This window comes from Mercenaria mercenaria, chromosome 17, assembly GCF_021730395.1.
Source record: "Mercenaria mercenaria strain notata chromosome 17, MADL_Memer_1, whole genome shotgun sequence".
NCBI lineage: Eukaryota > Metazoa > Mollusca > Bivalvia > Venerida > Veneridae > Mercenaria > Mercenaria mercenaria.
Genome location: NC_069377.1, coordinates 55,950,279 through 55,969,221, shown reverse-complemented (window position 1 = coordinate 55,969,221; position 18,943 = coordinate 55,950,279). Strand labels below are relative to the sequence as shown.

Genomic DNA, 18,943 nt, shown 5'->3' with positions numbered 1-18,943 from the left:
TGAAGTTTGTTCCCACTCAAAATTGCAAGTAGTCCGTTTGTCCCCAATTTTAAACCTAAAAATCCCAGAAGTTATGGGGAAAAGAGTTTTCTAATAGTTTACAGCCAAAGCTTTACCTGTGAGAACTTTAACATTCCAAACAAAGGCAGTATGCAAAACATCGTTACTGAAACAGTTTCTTCACAACCGTTTTCCTGATAAATTTCTATAATGAACTTATCCATCTTTCAATTTGGACAGTACCATTAACTGTTAAAAGAGATGCTTGCCAAAAAAGATACTGAATGGCAAACAGTGCAGATCTTAATCGGACTACACAGATGTGCAGGCTGATCATGATCTGCACTGTTCGCAAAGGCAGAATCAGTCGGTTCTAAAGACTTTAATTAATAAATAATAAAACAACGCTCAGTATGGATTTACATCACATTTTCCCCAATTTATAACAGAGCTGTCATTGGATAAAGGTTCTGTACAACTTTTTGTATCTGCAGAATCTTGTTAGTTAATACATATATATACTCACAGTTTTAAACATTTGCTAGCATGTTTAAATAGATAAAAGAACTGGTAGGTTTGTACATGAATAAATTTAAATGAAAATCATGAAGTGGGCACCATGGCAACCATAATATTATAAGAACATGTGGATGACTTTCAACCTTTATGTACCGGCAGTACCACAGGTGTTGGGAACAAAATTAATTAGTCTGTACTCAGAAGTTGACAAAACTGATAGGTAGGATTTGTCAAGCCTGGGAGAAAAGATTACTAAATGTAAGCCACTGGTCTTTGTTTTATCACTGTAAATATGTTATTAGTCATAAATTAGATGAATGTGACCTATGGAGTTTCTTCTACCTGTCTATCTGTTCTTTAAATATTTAACCTTTCTTCATCCATACTGGCCATATAAATGAAATAAAACAAATTATTTCACATCTCTCTTCACTCTCCCTTTATGTATTATTTATTCACTATATTTCATAAATACATATATACTAGTATATTGGTTAAGATCAAAACATCACAACAGATTTAACATGTCATGGTAAAAGGTATGTTTTGATAAAACCATATTTACAGCCCAAAATTTGTCTGATTGTTAAAATTCATCAGTTTTTGTGATGTTTTTTAACTGCAATCTTGAAAATTAAGTTTGAAAGTCAAGAAGACCCATCTGACATACAAATTGCATTTTCCCAAGGGTTATAGATTTGACTTCTTTTAGAAAATTGAGTTTGAACTTTTCCACACTTTGTAACTGTGTTTTGTTTCAATTTTTTCTTCAAATTCAGGACTTATAATTGTGCCATCTTTGAGCTTAATTTAACATGTGTACTTAGAGACTTTGTGTTAATTTTTTGCAATGTATTTGGTTTCAGACTGCTTCAGGCAAAAACAATTGTATATATTTAAGATTTAGTATGTCTGCGTTTAAAAAATTTAAATTTGTTCTCTTTCTCTTTGATTTCAGCAGTGAAAAGAAAAGAGTCGGAGATGTCTACCCCTCAGGAAAACCGCGGGCCAAAAAAGCCAAGACTTGTGTTTACTGACATTCAACGTCGCACCCTGCATGCAATATTCAAGGAGACCAAACGACCTTCAAAGGAAATGCAAGCTACGATAGCCCAACAGCTTGGCCTTGAAGTTACCACTGTTGCAAACTTTTTCATGAATGCACGGCGGAGATCCGTTGATAAGTGGCGAGATGACAACGGTAATGATAACCGAGAAAGTGCACCTACCGGTATGCCGAAAAGTTGAAATTGTGTCATGTGACCGTGTTGTTTCATTGAAACAACTGAAATCAACAAACTCCGTGAGTGTTCGCGAAAAATAAAATAAAGCAACAGGTTTCATAATAAACTAAAACAGAATCGCTGAATGTTGCTTGTTGAATCAGGGTGGCGTGTGTTCAAATGCAGTGTTCTGAGGCAATTTACTTACACGTAAAAATCATTGCGGACTGTTGTGCGGCAAATGAATTTCAATGGATTAGAGTAGGAAATTTTACTGTGTATAGAAAATTTATGCTATGTGGCATCATTTGTTGTACAAATGATAGACTAACTCATCTGTAGAATGTTGTGAAATATGTGTATAGATGCATAACCAAAATTTTTCAACTGTGTCTCATGTTATACATACATATATATATTGAATGATCTGTATTTAATTGAATCTAATGTGTATATATCGATGTTTTTATTTATACAACATTCCCCATTTACTGATGTTAAATCGTGTAAAATTTTATTTAGGTAAAGGTATTGTTTTAGAATCGTGTACGGCAGATTCTCAGCTCAAGTACGGTAGCAGATTAGTGATCTTATTTATTTCTCAATGTTGATTTATAATGTTTTTGTTTTACCCTTATTTCGTAGAAACGTAGCTGAGTTTTTTTCCTTCGGTTTTTTGATCAAATGAACTCCTATTTTTATCTTTGCATTTTATGTTGATCTGAGTATATGAATATTTATATGTTTAATGCAAACAGATGTGCTGAACTTAACTTATTGAACATGATTGTGCTTTTTTAAACAGAAATCCAGAATTCAGTATAGCCAAGCTGGTTGATACTGATGAGTTCAAACAAATCCATAATTGGTTATGGGAATTCAACAGATCCATTACCATCCATATGGGAATTCCAAATTTTTGTATAGAAATTCCCTAAAGAGGTTGTGGAAATTAGAATTTTTTAGAATTTATTTGAAATTTCGACAGAATGAGTTTGTGTCACTGTACATGTGGGGAAAGAGTTAAAGATTGTTTGAAAAAGGGATATGTTTCTCTTCTTAAGAATAAAGTGAACTGAGAAACGTATTTATGACTTTTATACGTACTACCCTTACCATAAATCCAGTGCTTAGAAATGCCATTTTAGAATACTAATCAAATAAAGGTAGTAGGTTTGGTCAAAATTTGCTGAGATACTAGTATAATGTATACTTTCAGCAGGGGAAAAGATTTATGTTAGTAGGAGAGAGTGTCTCCATTTCACACAGACAACTGTTCTTTGTAATAAAGCATTACATAACAAAGTGCCATCATTAATGTCTTTGTTTTCCACTGCAGTGTTTCTTCAGATGGCATTTTTTGTTTGATATAGTAAATCCATATCGACTGATCAATCAGTACAATTCAGGTATATCTCTACACATCTTTAGGCCATTTTTTTTGGCATTCCATAATTTAATTTCTCAGACTTCAGAAATCCAAGTCTCACAATGGAGTGTGAAATCCCAACAACCTTACAAATTCTTTCATGGTCTTACTTTCATCTTATTTATTTTTCATTGGTCAAAACAAAACTCATACATCATCGTGAGGCATTCCATGACATAATAAATATCATTCCATGATACATTATATGTGTATATTAGAGCATGCCTAGGCATCCAGTTGTATTCTGTTTCCTTTTTTTTGTTACATAATAATAAAATCTCAGAAACTTCTACATTCTTTTGTAACATTCTTATTCGTCTCCTTATTCATCTTTTCTCATATTTTGTCTTAATGAGATTTAAGTTTGCATACTTTTTGGGGGGCATGATTTTTCAAAAGCTGCCTTATTAATTTCCTCCCTGGTATCATGCTTAGGGGTATTTTGGGGGTACCTATGATTTTTACTTCTTTATAAATTTGTGCTTTCTTGACCAGAAATAAATTTCGATTATTTTTAAGGATGAAGCTGGTGTTTCATTTTGCATTTTTTTGTTAAAAATTATTTGAATGAAATATGTAGAACAAAAATTATCCAATTGTGTCAGTGGGAATATTGTAATAATCCAATCATATTGCTCGTAGAAATCCATCAAAATAATCCGGAAGTTTATAGAATAACGGAATAATTGCTGGCAATTTTTGTGCAATAATACTTTTGAAGGGAAAAAATGATGGGGAAGGAATAGATCAAAATATCACAATCTTCATTCATCAGTATCATATTTTCTTACATACAGGCGAATTCAGGACAAGTGTATATATTCACATATTTTTATGTGACCCCTTTTAACTGAGTCAGTGTTGTGTGTGAAAATGTACACGTGGAAAAAGCATATTTCTAATGTGTTATTAAAATACATATTTATATCTATGAATGATAATCCGATGTGTTACTTTTCCCATGAATTTGTGTGAAGAATAAGTGCTTCTGTGTATATTTTAGTAGGGAGGGGTAATACTGTTAATTCGTAGTTATTACCTTAGACAGGGTCTTTAGCCAGATTAAAATGTTTTAGACAAGTCCATGTCACATGACAAGGTACCTTAATGATTTAAGTGATGTTGTTATATGATATATATTTAAGGCAAGAAAAAGCTGAATTTTTACTTTTTGCATTTTGTTATCTGCTAATATTATAAAAATGGATTGTATTTTTAAACTCAAATAAAAACAGATATGGTTCCTTTTTCATGTGATGCAGCTCAGTTTTGATAAATTACTTAAAGTAACGGTCACTAGTTTATTTTCTTTAAAGCTTAATGCCATGTTGCAGTATTTTTGTTAGCTTGCTAACCGTGTGGATTTCAGAAACTTACAACATGGTAACATTTAGTAACAGATGTTATATACATGTGTCTCCATATCTGTATATGTATATACTACAGAGAGAGAAAAAAAAACATAATTGATGTATGTAATGTATGTGCCATATTTGACTTAATTCACCATCGTTAAGTCCATTTAAGTTGGTAGAATTTGCCAAAAACAGAAACGGAAAAAAACTTGGGTTATTGTAATCTTGATAAAAAAGTCGTGGTATTTAGAACAATGACTTAAGATGTTGAAAAAAAGCCTGTGGCACTCTAATATCTAAATTAATCTTCCTGAGAACCTTAAACAGCTGGTTAAGAAAGGTGAACATTTTCAAACAACATGGCAGCAGATTTTACAAGAAAATTAAAACACAGGAAGAAGAATGAACTTCCAGATGCATTTTGGGTAAATATATAGAAGTCAGTTGCATTTTGGGTAAACTTAAACATTCTGCATAAACAAATATCACTGCAGATTCTGGGTAGCATAAAAATGACACGGTGAATGCAAAAAAGTCTAATATGGCATGTCCATTTAAATGTGGTAGAATTTCTTGTGTTGTGAACAAACTTGTTTTGTGCTGATTTTTATTATTATTATTATTATTATTATTATTCAATGTTGATCTATTTTGTTATCAACCCCAAGGCATATCAGTTCCTGTTTTGTCAGTTTATACACATTTATTCTCTGAATCTCTGAAATTCAGAAGAGATCTTGATGGATATATATGTATATTACCCCTTCCACCTCTATTTGTGCTAATGGACTATCCATAAATGTAAACAGGAATAGTCCATTACAGATATACAGGGATGTTTGAGGTCAGATTACTAATATTTCACCTCACAAGGAGTATTTTTTCAAACTTAAGACATCTTGCAGCGTATGAAAAAAAAATAGAAAAGCTAATCAACGTTTCAGAATGCCTTTTCATGATCACTTGTAAAGTATACACTGTCTTGACATATTCACTAATCATTTTGAGGGATATATTTGTGCAAACTAAAGGCTATTTGCAATACTTCAGACATAATTTAAAGTCCATAATAGGTTTTTTCTTTGACGTTATATTTTACCTTTATTCTCTAGGCATAATAACTAGTTTTATCAAGTGACTTCCTGTTTTATTTTCTCGTTTGAACAAAATTTACATAATAGTGCCTGGCATAAAAGACATTGCAAAATGAAATTTTAGGTTTATGGTATTGATCATAATCATGACTGAAACTTTTGAAATCCATGTCAATATTTCTTGTCAAATGTTTTGTTTTTACTAATAATGAACAATCATAGAAATGCAGGTTTGTATTTTGAATGAGACTAGTATTAGAATGGTTTATTGTCTATATACCCTGTGAAGGTCTACAGCTAAGGAAATACATGCATGAAAATGTTACTCACACATGTTTTGAATGAAGTTAGTATTTAATAAACACTAGGCAAAATAGGTTTCAGTTTATGTAAAAGTCAAATTAGGAATTTAATATTCAGTCATGAAAAACTAACAATAGATATGTCAAGTTTAGAACTTGTATCAAACTTGAAAGGGTTAAAAAAAAAAAGTCTGTAAAAAGGTCACGTTAAACTCAATTTAGAATAACACAAACATGTACTTGTAGTTAAGTATGCTTCAGTTGAATTTTTGTTGCCTTGAAGTTATAAATATAAGGACAACAAAAAAACAACAGTATCGGTATTTGATCTGATTTCGACTGTGTTATTCTGTGTAATCGTGTATGTATTTCCTGAGCTGTAGTCTAGTTTTTATGCTTATTAAGTATTGTTATATAAAGATCTGAATCATAAATCCGCCCTTTAATTATTTTTAATGACATTTTTGTTTAGTTTTTCCATTGTTAGCTTTTTGTTCCTATTTTCATTAGTGATACAAATGAATATGTGTCATGGCTTTTACCATTTGGTCTTATGACTATAAAACTATGTTTCGTAATTCCTGATAACACAAAATGTTTTTTTATGCTTAAACTAGACAAAATCAATATTTTTAAATCAGATGATGCAAAATGTAATTTTTGTTTTAAATAATGTTGATTCTTTTTGGGGGGTGGGGGATAAACATAAAAAGTTTGATTTACTGTTTTTTCTGAAATAAGTTGTCCTTTTTTTTTCATTTTCAGCCTTAACACGATTGGTTTTAATGAGGATACTATGAAGCATGATTTTATTATGAGGTTTTGTGTGTTTTTGATGATTATATTTATTATTGATTTAATTTATTTATTTCTGAACTTAATGTGTTTTGACAACAATGAGTTAATGGCAAAATGAGCATGGTCAGATTGGCCTTGTTCATGTGACTTTGGTCTCCACAACCTTTACAGTGCATCCTAGGGTGTCCTTTGCTATTCAGCATCATCAACACTTGAGTGTAGGTTTTGGAAAGTTGTAAAAACAAAAACCGAAATAATCTTTACCAATTTTTACATATTTTTTTTCTGTTTAAATGACGTTATTTGTCACAAGAATGGTTACTCGGTTTCAAAACAAACAGAAATGCTGTATTATTTGTATCAAAGCGAGAAACGAGTAATAAAAGTATAATGAAACTTCATAGGTTGTTTCCTATTACCAGAAGAATTTAAGAAATTTACTGAATTGTAATATGTGTTCTGTGTTACAAGGGACCAATATGAGGCCCGGGACCAATACTTGGACATTCTCAGACAGGAAATAAACGCATGTGATCACCATAGTTACTGTTGCCGTGTGAAAACTAGTCAACTATTAGAACTGGAGGCAAACTCCAGTTTTGAAATAGGCTCATGAAAATGGTGTATAAATTGCAGTCTTTATCTTGTGCAGTCCAAATTTCTGTATGATGAAATCTTCATTTTGAGAAAATAAGACAGCTTGTTTATTTTTCTTAGTTTGATTTTCATTTGATAGGTTTTTTTTACAGAATAATTGATGAATTATTTAATATATTAAATGGTGATTCTTTGAATGGTAAAATCTATTTACACTGTTTTTTTTGTTAAAGATTTTAAATGTTACTTGTAACCATTCAAATTGATATTTTAGACAGTTTCTGTAAATATGCTGAAAACAGAAATGAAGCAGACGTTTTATTTACTGTACACTTGGTAATGGTTGCAGATTGTGCATCATTTTCACAAGAAAAACTTAGAGACTGTCCATTTTTTGTGCAATATTTATTTATGTGTAAATGATTGTGTTTGTGTACAAAAGACGAGTTCTGAAATCTTGGGAACACAGGTGCTGGTGTTCTAGGAACAAGTCTAGCACCTTTAAGTAGTAATTAGATTAAGAATCTTTGAAAACAATCTTCTTTATTTGAATTTGGTGTCTTGCAAACCGAATAGTTGAGGCTTCAACAATAATCTGGGCGACTAAGTGAATATGGATTTATTTCTTAGTAATAATCATTTATTATATGTGATCAAATGTAATTCCAAATATTTTCAAGGAGTTACCTTTTCCTGGAAGCCTAGACAGTCAGAATCAAAGTCTGTATTCTCTGTATTGCGTGCTATTACATCTGAAAAAAAAAATTCAGGAGTTAAATTTTCCAACAAAATACATAAACTTGAAAATGTTAAAATGAAAACAAATATAATCATAGATCTGAAGTGAAGTAAGTTTGTATTACGCCAAATTGAAATAAAGAAGTTTAATTTTGAGATCTTGAGGAACAAGCCTTACCGTAGTTTGTTGTTGGGTGAATTTGTTTTGTATTGTACAATATTTTATTATATTTTAGATTTAGTGTGCTGAAGATAAGGAATTGACTTACAAAAACTTACAAGTTGACGCCGGAAGGTTTCAACACAATATTTGTATCTTTTATAACAGGTACATTGTAATGTTTTGGTTTTTCTCTTGAGTATAATTAGTGTAAAAAGTTTTGTTTTCCTTGCGTAAAGGGTAACACTGCATTTTTCGTGCATTTTTTTTGAGAAATAGTGATTCTTTTCAATAGATGTGCATATGAAGACTTATACCCGAGGTGGGGTTAATTAAAAAATTAATTGTATTATTTTTACGGGGCTTTGTACATGAAACATTGTGCATTAGATTTTTGTTAATGATATCATAGTTACCAGATGATAATGGTAACATATATTGTAAATGTCCATGTTTTTTTTAGAAATCAATCATACATTTCATTAAACAACATGGGTCATTTCATTCCATGTAAACAAATTAACATGGGACATTCTCTCCGTGTAAACATGATCCATTTTCATTCCATGTCAGTTTTTTGCATGGGGACACTCAGTTTCCATGGAAACTATGTACACTGTTGTGGTAGTAGTTAGATTTATGCAATGTTTAATTTTTTTTGGATCTTTTCATTGCTTTTGATTCTGTTTGCAAATTTCTCACAGTAACAATTCGTGTGGAATTTTTGGATTTTTTTCTTTCCTTTAATTCTTGTCTGTAGGTCACACAACTGTAACGTTTGTCTAATCCATTAACATTGACTTAGTATTCATGTATGTGTACAATAAAATATCTTGATATGAATCCATTGTCTCTGTTGTTCTTACATAAAGTGTATCAACTCGGAAATGAAATATTCAGGATATACTCCTCATTATGTCTCCACCACACAGTGGTGTGGGAGACATATTGATCTACTCCTGTCTGTCTGTCTGTCTGTCTGGTCACAAATGTTGTCTGCACTCTTAAGTTGAACATTTCTCACCCGATCTTCACCAAACTTGAACAAAATGTGTTTGACAATAAGTCCTTGGCCAAGTTCGATAAATATCTAAATCGGCCCAGGCACTTCGGAATTCTGGCCCTTGAATTACTGAAAATTGCTTTGGTGTTGGGGCATAAATGACTCGTATACTACTTATCATGTGAATAGTAGTATATGAGTCAATTTATGCCCCAAGACCTAATCATGTCAGATGATTATGCAGTTTAGGTCTTGGTGCATGGTTAACTCATATACTACTATTCAGATGATTAGGCAGTTGCCAGAGACATGTTTTTTCTCAAAAGCAGCTCTAGTTTAGTATAATTAATGTTTGGACATCTCAGTTTAAACAGATAAGTAATTAGTCCCTACTGGTGGAACACGGGAATGCCCTCCGGCCGTCTGCAAATCTGGATCCTGCAATTACTCAAATAGTATTCAAACTAGGTTCATAAAACTTGGAATGTGAATAGAGGGCAATATGTAGATTATGCACATACATTATGTTTCTGCTTCATAACTTTAATATGCATTAATGGATTATCTTAGTGGTACACACAAACGTTCCCCATGATAAGACAATGTGTCAACACATGATCTATGCTTGTCGGTTAAAGGTCAAGGTCACTGTTAAAGGTCAAGTAAAAATTTGTTTCTGCCCAATAACTTAATTGCATTGAAGGTCCTGGTGTCGGCGTCCTTCCATGTCCACACCTTGGTTAAAGTTTTGATGGACTTCCTGTAATTATGCCCCCCTTTGAAGAAGGAGGGTATATTGTTTGGCAGATGTCTGTTGGTCCATAGACCAATCCGTTTCCAGATGTAACTCAAGAACACTTAGGCCTAGGATCATAATAGTTGATAGGGAGGTTGGTCATGACCAGCAGATGACCCCTACTGATTTTGAGATCAGAAGGTCAAAGGTCAAGGACACAGTGACCCGGAACAGTTAAACAGTTTCCGGATGATAACTTAAGAATGCTTGGGTCTAGGATCATGAAAGTTGATAGGGAGGTTGGCCATGACCAGCAGATGGCCCATAATGATTTTGAGGTCAGTAGATTCAAGGTCAAGGTCACAGTGACCCGGAACAGTTAAATGGTTTCCAGATAATAACCCAAGAACGCTTGGTCCTAGGATCATGAAAGTTGATAGGGAGGTTGTTACTGAAGCAGATGACCCCTATTGATTTTGAGGTCAGTAGGTCAAGGGTCAAGGTCATAGTGACTTGGAACAGTTAAACGGTTTCCGGGCAATAACTTGAGAATGCTTAGGCCAAGGATCACAAAACTTGAAAGGGAGATTGATCATGACAGCAAATGACCCCTATTGATTTTGAGGTCAGTAGGTCAAACGTCAAGGTCACAGGCAACCAGAACAGTTAAACCGTTTCCAGATGATAACTCGAAAACGCTTAGACCTAGGATCATGGAAATTGATAGGGATGTTGGTCATGACCAGCAGATGATCCCTTTTGAGGTCAGTAGGCCAGAGATCAAGGTCACAGTGACCTGTAACAGTTAAACCATTTCCGGACAATGACTTGAGAATGCTTGGGCCTAGGATCACGAAACTTTATAGGGAGGATGATCATGACTAGCAGATGAAGCTTATTGATTTGGAGATCAGTAGGTCAAAGGTCAAGGTCACAGTGACCCAGAACAGTTAAACCATTTCCGGATGATAACTTGAGAATGCTTGGGCTTAGGATCATGAAACTTGATAGGGAGGTTGATCATGACCAGCAGATGACCCCCTATTGATCTTGAGGTCAGTAGGTCAAAGGTCAAGGTCACATTGACCCAAAACAGTAGAACTTTTTTTTTGCCAAATAACTAGAGAATGCTTTGATCTAAGATCACATTTGATACGAAGGTTACTTATGACCCATAATTATTGATTTGAGGTCAGTACGTCAAACGTCCAAATAATTTATGTTCCTTGCGCAGTTACTGAATGCATCAAGGGGGGCATTTCGTGTTCTATGGGCTCATCATCACCCACATCATCTGGCACAAGGGCCATAACTCTTGTACCAATATTTTATGAATTATCTCCTCTTTTTACTTGGAATTTCAGGTTAAAGTTTTGGTGCACTTTCACTCTGTCTCAAATGGGATTTGATCCAAACTATAACTAGTTGTTCCACATCATCACCCACAACATATGACACAAGTTCCATAACTCTGACACCAATTTTTCATGAAGTATAACCCCCTTTTTACTTAGAAGTTTAGGTTAATTTTGATGCATTTTCACTATATCTCTGTTATTACAGAAGGGATTTGATTCAAACTTAAAACAGTTGTTCAACATCATCACCCACATCACATGTCACAAGGGTCATAACTCTGGCACCAATTTTTCATGAATTATGCCCCCTTTAACATAAAATTTCAGGTTAAAGTTTTGATGCACTTTCACTCTATATCTGTTATTATCAAACAGATTTGATTCAAACATAAAATTGTTGTAGCACATCATCACCCACATCATATGACACAACGGTCATAACTCATGCAGCAATATTTCATGAATTTTGCCCCCTTTTTACTTAGAATTTCAGGTTAATGTTGGTTTACTTTCACTTTATCTTTGTTATTACTTAATGAATTTTATTCAAACTGAAAATAGTTCTTCCACATCATGGTCCTTCTCATCATATGACACACGGTCCATAATTCTGGCACAAATAGTTAGTGTATTACGTCCCCTTTTTACTTAGAATTTCAGTTTAATTTTGATGCTTTTTTCACTGTATCTCTCTTATTACTCAATGGATTTTATTATGTCCCCCTTTGAAAAAGGAGGGGTATATTGATTTACAGACATCAATCGGTCGGTCGGTCTGTATGTAGACCAATCCGTTTCTGGATGATAACTCAAAAACGCTTGGGTCTAGGATCATGAAAGTTGATGGGAAGGTTGGTCATCACCTGCAGATGACCCTTATTGATTTTGAGATCTGTATGTCAATGGTCAAGGTCACAGTGACCCTGAACAGCTAAACAGTTTCCAGATGATAACTCAAGAACTCTTGGGCCTAGGATCATGAAAGTTGATAGGGAGGTTGGTTATGACCAGCAGATGACCCCTATCGATTTTGAGGTCAGTAGGTCAAAGATCAAGGTCACAGTGACCCGGAACAGTTAAACGGTTTCCGGATGATAACTCAAGATTTCTTGGGCCTAGGATCGTGAAAGTTAATAAGGAGGTTGATCATGACCAGCAGATGACCCCTATTGATTTTGAGGTCAGCAGGTCAAAGGTCAAGGTCACAGTGACCAGGAACAGTAAAACGGTTTCCGGGCAATAACTAAGGAAAATTGATAGGGAGATTGATCATGACCAGCAGATGACCCCTATTGATTTTGAGGTTCAAAGTTCAAGGTCACATTGGCCAGGAACAGTTAAACGGTTTCTGGACGATAACTTGAGAACCCTTGGGCAAAGGGTCGTGAAAGATGATAGAGAGGTTCATCATGACCAGCAGATGACCCCTATTGATTTTGAGATCAGTAGGTCAAAGGTCAGGGTTACAGTGACCCGGAACATTTAAACCGTTTCCAGACAATAACTTGAGAACACTTTGGCCTAGGATCATGAAACTTGTTAGGAAGGTTGGTCATGACCTGTAGATGACCCCTATAGATTTTGAGGTCAGTAGGCTAAAGGTCAAGGTCACATTGACCCGGAACAGTTAAACCCTTTCCGGACGATACCTTGAGAACGCTTGGGCCTAGGATCACTAAATTTAATAGGGAGGTTGATCATGTTCAGCAGATGACCCCTGTTGATTTTGAGGTCAATAGGTCAAAGGTCAATGTCACATTGAACCAGAACAGTAGAACTTTTGTTTACAGTGAGCAAATAATTTCTGTTCCTTGTGCAATTACTGAATGCATCAAGGGGGGCATTTCGTGTTCGGTGAGCTCTTGTTCAAACTTAAAACGGTTGTTCTACATGGTCACCCACATCATATGACACAATGTTCATGATGCTGGCACATAAATGCTGTGAGTTATGCCCCCTTTTTACTAGAATTTCAGGTTTAAGATGTGATGCACTTCTGCTCTATCTCGCTTATTTTCATTCAAACTTCAAAAAGTTGCTTCACATTATTAGCCACATTATATGACACAATGTCATATTACATTACTTTTGCAGAAATTTTCCATGAATTATGTCCCGTCTATACTTATTTAATGTTTTGATACACTTCTCTACCTCTTTTATTGCTAAATACATTTGAAACAGACTTTTAAAGGCTATTGTCCAATATCTTCATCCACATTGGAGTCATCAAATACTCCAGTGACAGCTCCAGCTTCCTCAGATGTGCCCAGTTTCACTATCCAGCACCGAAATAGTCGAGTGTCCTGTCTCCTGTGACAGCTCTTGTTTTATAACTACACAGAAATGTTCCCTATGATTAGATTATGTGTCGCACACATGACCCATGGTTGTCCGTCAAAGGTCAAGGTCACTATTGAAGGTCAAGTAAAATTGTTTCAGCTCCAGACTTTTTTTTGCGCATTTCGCTTTATACTGGTAGGGGACTTCTGTATTGCCGCTGCAATACTAGGTACTTGTTTAATTGGATGAACACTGGTGTAATTCTGGTAATGCTCTGTCAATAGAAAAATGTGAACTTGTCTTAAGAAGTAGTTGGTTCATTCTTATGAAATATTTATATATATGTTGTGTTAATATCAATCTGCTAAACTGATATGTTATCTTAAATGATTAGTACACTGAATAAAACTTTGGCACAGTAACATTTCATGCGATATTTAATTAAAACAGTAATATGATTATGAAGTACAATTGAGGGTAATATTTCAACAATTTTGGATCACTAAGTGAAATTCATCAAAGCACCTTGTGATCTACTGTTTTCAAATTCAAGCTCAACTGAGCACAAAGTGCAGAAGGTGAGCTATTGTGATCGCACTGTCTCCATTGATGGGGTGTTGTTTACAGTTTTTCTATCGACACTCGACAGAGATCATAGTTTTGTATTTTGATCTTGATGAAACTTGGTAAGAATGTTTGCCGCAATAAAATCTTGGGTAAGCTCGATACTGGGTCATATAGGGTTTATAACTAGGTCACAAGGTTTTTATAAATTGTCCTTTACACTTGGAGGTCATCACCATGAAACATTGTCTTTATCAAATCTAGGTCAATTTTGATAATGGATGTCTTGGATCAAGCACTAAATCAATAGGTTAGATGGTAGAGAAACTTGGTTAATACTTCTGTCAGAAAGTTTATTTTATTAGCACTCCAGAGGGTAAATTTTCTACCTAATCAACATTAAACATTGTTGGACTGTTTGTCTTTATAAAATCTTAGTAAGGTTTGAAACTAGGTCACCTATAATTATGTAAACAATTATTTAACTAGCTCGTGGCTCACCACTGGTCTCTCGTCAATAACAAGACCGGACTCCAATAAGGCTTGAACCTGCGACCATTCAAGAGGCCACTTTTTCTACTGATCAACATGAAACCCGGTCAGAATGTTTGTCTATATGACACCTTGGTCAGTTTCAAAACTGGGTCAGCTGAGTTCAAGAAGTAAATCATGTGAGAGATACAGGGCCTTCATGACCTTCTTTTTGTCTTTATATGTCACCATTTTATTAAAACGTTTTTAGAGTATTTTGCAGTTTTGTTCAGTGTAGGTACAGTTTTACTGATGATTCCTAGTGATCTGCCTATTCTGAAGATGTCTCCTCAAGAAATGCAGAAACTACAATGAGTTTTTGTCATGAAGAGAAATTTTGTCTTATCTGTCTTAAAATCATTGTCCATTTTACTGGTCTTAGTCGGCTGATAAATTCCATACCCTCCCTGTTTTATGTTGAACAATTTTTGACAGTGTATACCGGCCTTATAAGTTTCGATAGCAAACTATATATACAACTTTAACGCCCACCCTTAGTGAATGTGAATGGAGTTCTTTAGACCACTTTGCAAGTCTCGAATTACCTCGGCTGACTAAACTCTGGATGTTAGTGCAGGGATAAAGTTTTTTTTTCGTGTTATAACACCTGCTGAATTCCGAGAAATTTGTTGGTGCCCGAGCCCGGGAGGGCGACGGTGCCAACGTATCCCGAGGGATTCTGAAGATGTTATAACACGAAATAAACATGCGATAACGGTATTCTAGCATAAAACGCGTAAAAACTAATAAATGAATACAGTTCCTAAACGTCATCAGAGTTGTTTTTTCACATTCTAGCATAAAACTGCTGTTCTTGTCACTTTCCGGGGATGTCTTAACAAGAGAGAAAAGGTTTGCTAACAGAGAGATTCTCGCTCTCACGTGCTGTTATAACATCTTTTTATATAAGCGCGTTCCGTGTCAAAGCGTAAACGTATTACGGCCCCAAAACGGACAATTCAAATGGAAATGACGTCAACGTGAAAAAACAACTCAGATATTCCAGTGCATTTCATGGAAATTTAATGACGTTGAGGTAGAATGTATTCATTTATTAGGATTCTGCAGACGTTATAACACGAAAAAACATGCGTTATCCCTACACTGGCGTCATTTCCTTTTGAAATATTCGTTTTGGGGCCGTTATATGTTTACGCTTTGCCACGGAACGTGCATATAAAAATTTGTTTTACAGCACGTGAGCGCGAGAATCTCTGTTAACGGATTCTTCTGTACATGAACCCCAAACAGTATGTGGATGGTCCGTTAAAGGTCAAGGTCAAATGTTTCTCATATCTTGTCCAAAAACATTACCAACTTATAACAGATATCTTTATTACGGATTTATTGCAAGTCAACTAGCAACTTTTTACTGATATCAGTCAATTAAACAACATTTCATAACTTCTACAGGGCTCGGTGACAAACACAACCGTAAAAACATTAATTAATAACTTAAAATAAGACTATTTTAAATATATAATTTAGTGTTATAAATTTTGATAATACCACTGGGCTGACTGTAAAGTCTGTTAATCAAACTATTGCGCATTAGACACCTTAGTAGATATATTTAGTGTGGGGAGATACATATGTATCTTTATTGTGGCGCTATATTTGTGAAAACAGTCTTTGCTCCCCTGGAACCACCTTGGGTGCAAACAGTCGAAAACTGTGGTGTAAATTTAGACAAATGAATTTCTTGCAGCAGACACACTTTCTACTTTACTGAATGCCAACTGCCCAGGGGCATGTAGATTGTTTATGGAAAAAAGTAGAAGAGTTCCATACAGGTGTCTGGCACTCTGCTGTGATATGATTCAGTAACTTAAGAAAAGAACAGAAAGCCGAAAAAAGAAAAGAGAAATCAACGCGAAACAAACAAATCAAATAAATCAAACCCAAAGAAAGCAACTTAAAGAAAAATAAAACTATGAGAAAATATACCAGTTAATCTCAAAGAAATAAAATCAGACTGAAGGAAAAGAATGCAGACTGAAGAAAAGCAATCAAACATACTCATTCCATATATGAATATTGTCACGCGCGAATAGTACGATGCTTGATCCAGTTTTAAATGACGTTCCAAAAAGCAGTAGGCCTAATTGTAAGAATGTAAATGATAAATTTCCGGTCTGTATGACCTCAAACCCAACAAAAATTCTGAAGCTATTGGCACTTTTTAACTGCTTTCTGAAGATATTATTAGCATACTTTGCGCTAGTCGGATCTTACCTTTATCATCGACATTTAATGATCTTATTGTCTTTATATCGTACGTACTTCATATTAAATTGAAAGATGCCTTTTTATCACCTGAAGTGTCGATAAAATATGAAGCGTATTTCTTCCCACTGTCATAGACTTGCACTTTTTTCTATTATTAATACACTGTCAAAATGTTTCCATGTTCTATCTATCTAACTATGGCAATTTGTGGACGTATTGCAGACGTATTTTGCCAGAAACTCCCCCGGTCTTTCGTAACGGCATCTTGGGTGTAAAGTTGCCGCCACTGCCAAGGTGTGACGAAATCTCGGGCATTTAACACAGTGGTTCTGTGTCTGCCGAGAAAAGTTTGTTTTAATCTAAACAGAGTATCTGCAAGCCTTTCATGTTATACTAGTGGGAAAATCATAACCCGAATTCACTTGTAGGAAAAGATATTTGTCCTGCCAATAAAGGCATTGTTTGAACCGAAACTTGTGATCCGCGTTACAAAACAGAGGGATTCTGTTCATTCAATTAAAATTATTTTCTCGTGGCTACAAGGAATGGATACATTTTTTAAAAAAAGCAGACAATATTGTTTGGTCTTCGACAATATTGAGGTTATAATGCGCCTTTCCAGTTTTTAACTGAGACTTTCAAACCGTTAACTGATGGACGAAGAAACATATGCCCCTCCGCCTACTAGTATTATTTCAAGACTAGTCTAAATATTACACCCATGTAGAACCAGTCATCTGTATAGCTTCTTTATATGACCGCCCAAGCAGGGCTAGAACCCTCAGGATAGATTCAAACCGGCGACCTTAACAATTCGACTACAGAGACCCCTGACCATATTGAAATTTATCATTCGTACTTTGCAATGTACTAACTGTCTGAGTGAGTTTACTACTAATTTCTAGAAAATACGTTGTACATATGAGACATGCAAATGTCGCAGTCATAAAACTAGAGTAGACAGCATTACTATTCGAATTACCCCCTTTATCATTATTGTATTCATTCGAAACCAAGGAAACTAAATATGTGTCCATAAGACACTGGTGCCATTTCCTGTCACTGTACATGGTTTAGTCACTGTACATGGTTTATTGACTTCAGGTGAAATAATGTTTAAGATATATGCAACACAACACTTTTAAGCATTTTATATCTATTTCTCACTAAGTCAAGGATATTAACTCTGGTTGAGTGTGAAAATCCCAAACAGAATATCAGGTGCGCAACAAGTGTCTAATATTTCATGACTCTAGGTCAAGTACATTTTGAAATACTACATGGCCTATCTATCTATCTATCTATCTATCTTCCGTTAATGTCAAACCCCTAACACTGGCCCTTAAGATTGTAGGATAAAAAAATTCTACAGTTAAGAATTTTTTCATACTCTGACCTTGAAGAACACTAGTTTCTAAGACAAATATGAGCAGAAAAGGCAAAGGTCATCGCACTCGTTTTTATTTTATTGGGTATTTTCTTCACCCAATAATCATTTCTTTAATTAAGTTAAACTGAAAAAAAAACTTTTTAAAACATATATTATCCCACTTAATGTTATGGAAAGTCTTACAGATCACTATGAAAACATAATGATATCAGTATTATATATACATAAATGTCACTAACAAATCTTTTTTTCATTTTTCACCCCACGCATGTTTTATTTCAATGGAAAAAGATGTATCTATATCTACAAAAAATCTGTTGTTAAGATTTTAAAAATATTTTGCTGTTTTTATGACACACAAAGATGCTTCAAAGTGAAAATATTAAGTCTGGGTCACTGTGCATCTAAGAGATATATTTGGAGAGAAAAAAACTGGTGAATTTTTATATTTTTAGTTCTTTTTGTTTTGATTTATAATTCCTAGATAATATAAAGTTTTATGTTGAAAACTTTTATTTCAATTGTAGCTTATCATTATATATAACAATCAGAAAATATCAGAACCAAACCTGAGCCACTTAAATAGATATTTTAATTTACCTGCCCTTACCCCATCGTGCATCTTACACCAGAA

The 18,943-nt window shown here is 34.4% G+C and overlaps 1 protein-coding gene across 15 annotated transcripts in view; it reads left to right on the top strand.

Annotated features, from left to right (window-relative positions):
- LOC128550091 (hepatocyte nuclear factor 6-like) overlaps positions 1-9,058 on the top strand; it is a 36,850-nt gene extending 27,792 nt beyond the window's left edge. For 8 of the 15 annotated variants that reach the window (XM_053528243.1, XM_053528236.1, XM_053528239.1 and 5 more), the window contains one exon: positions 1,478-9,058. In XM_053528243.1, coding sequence (XP_053384218.1) covers positions 1,478-1,767 — 290 coding nt within the window. In that variant the 3' untranslated portion in view covers positions 1,768-9,058. The remainder of the gene's footprint in view (positions 1-1,477) is intronic. The other 7 variants (XM_053528244.1, XM_053528240.1, XM_053528235.1 and 4 more) reach the window with 2 other exon arrangements.
- Positions 9,059-18,943: the final 9,885 nt, after the last annotated feature.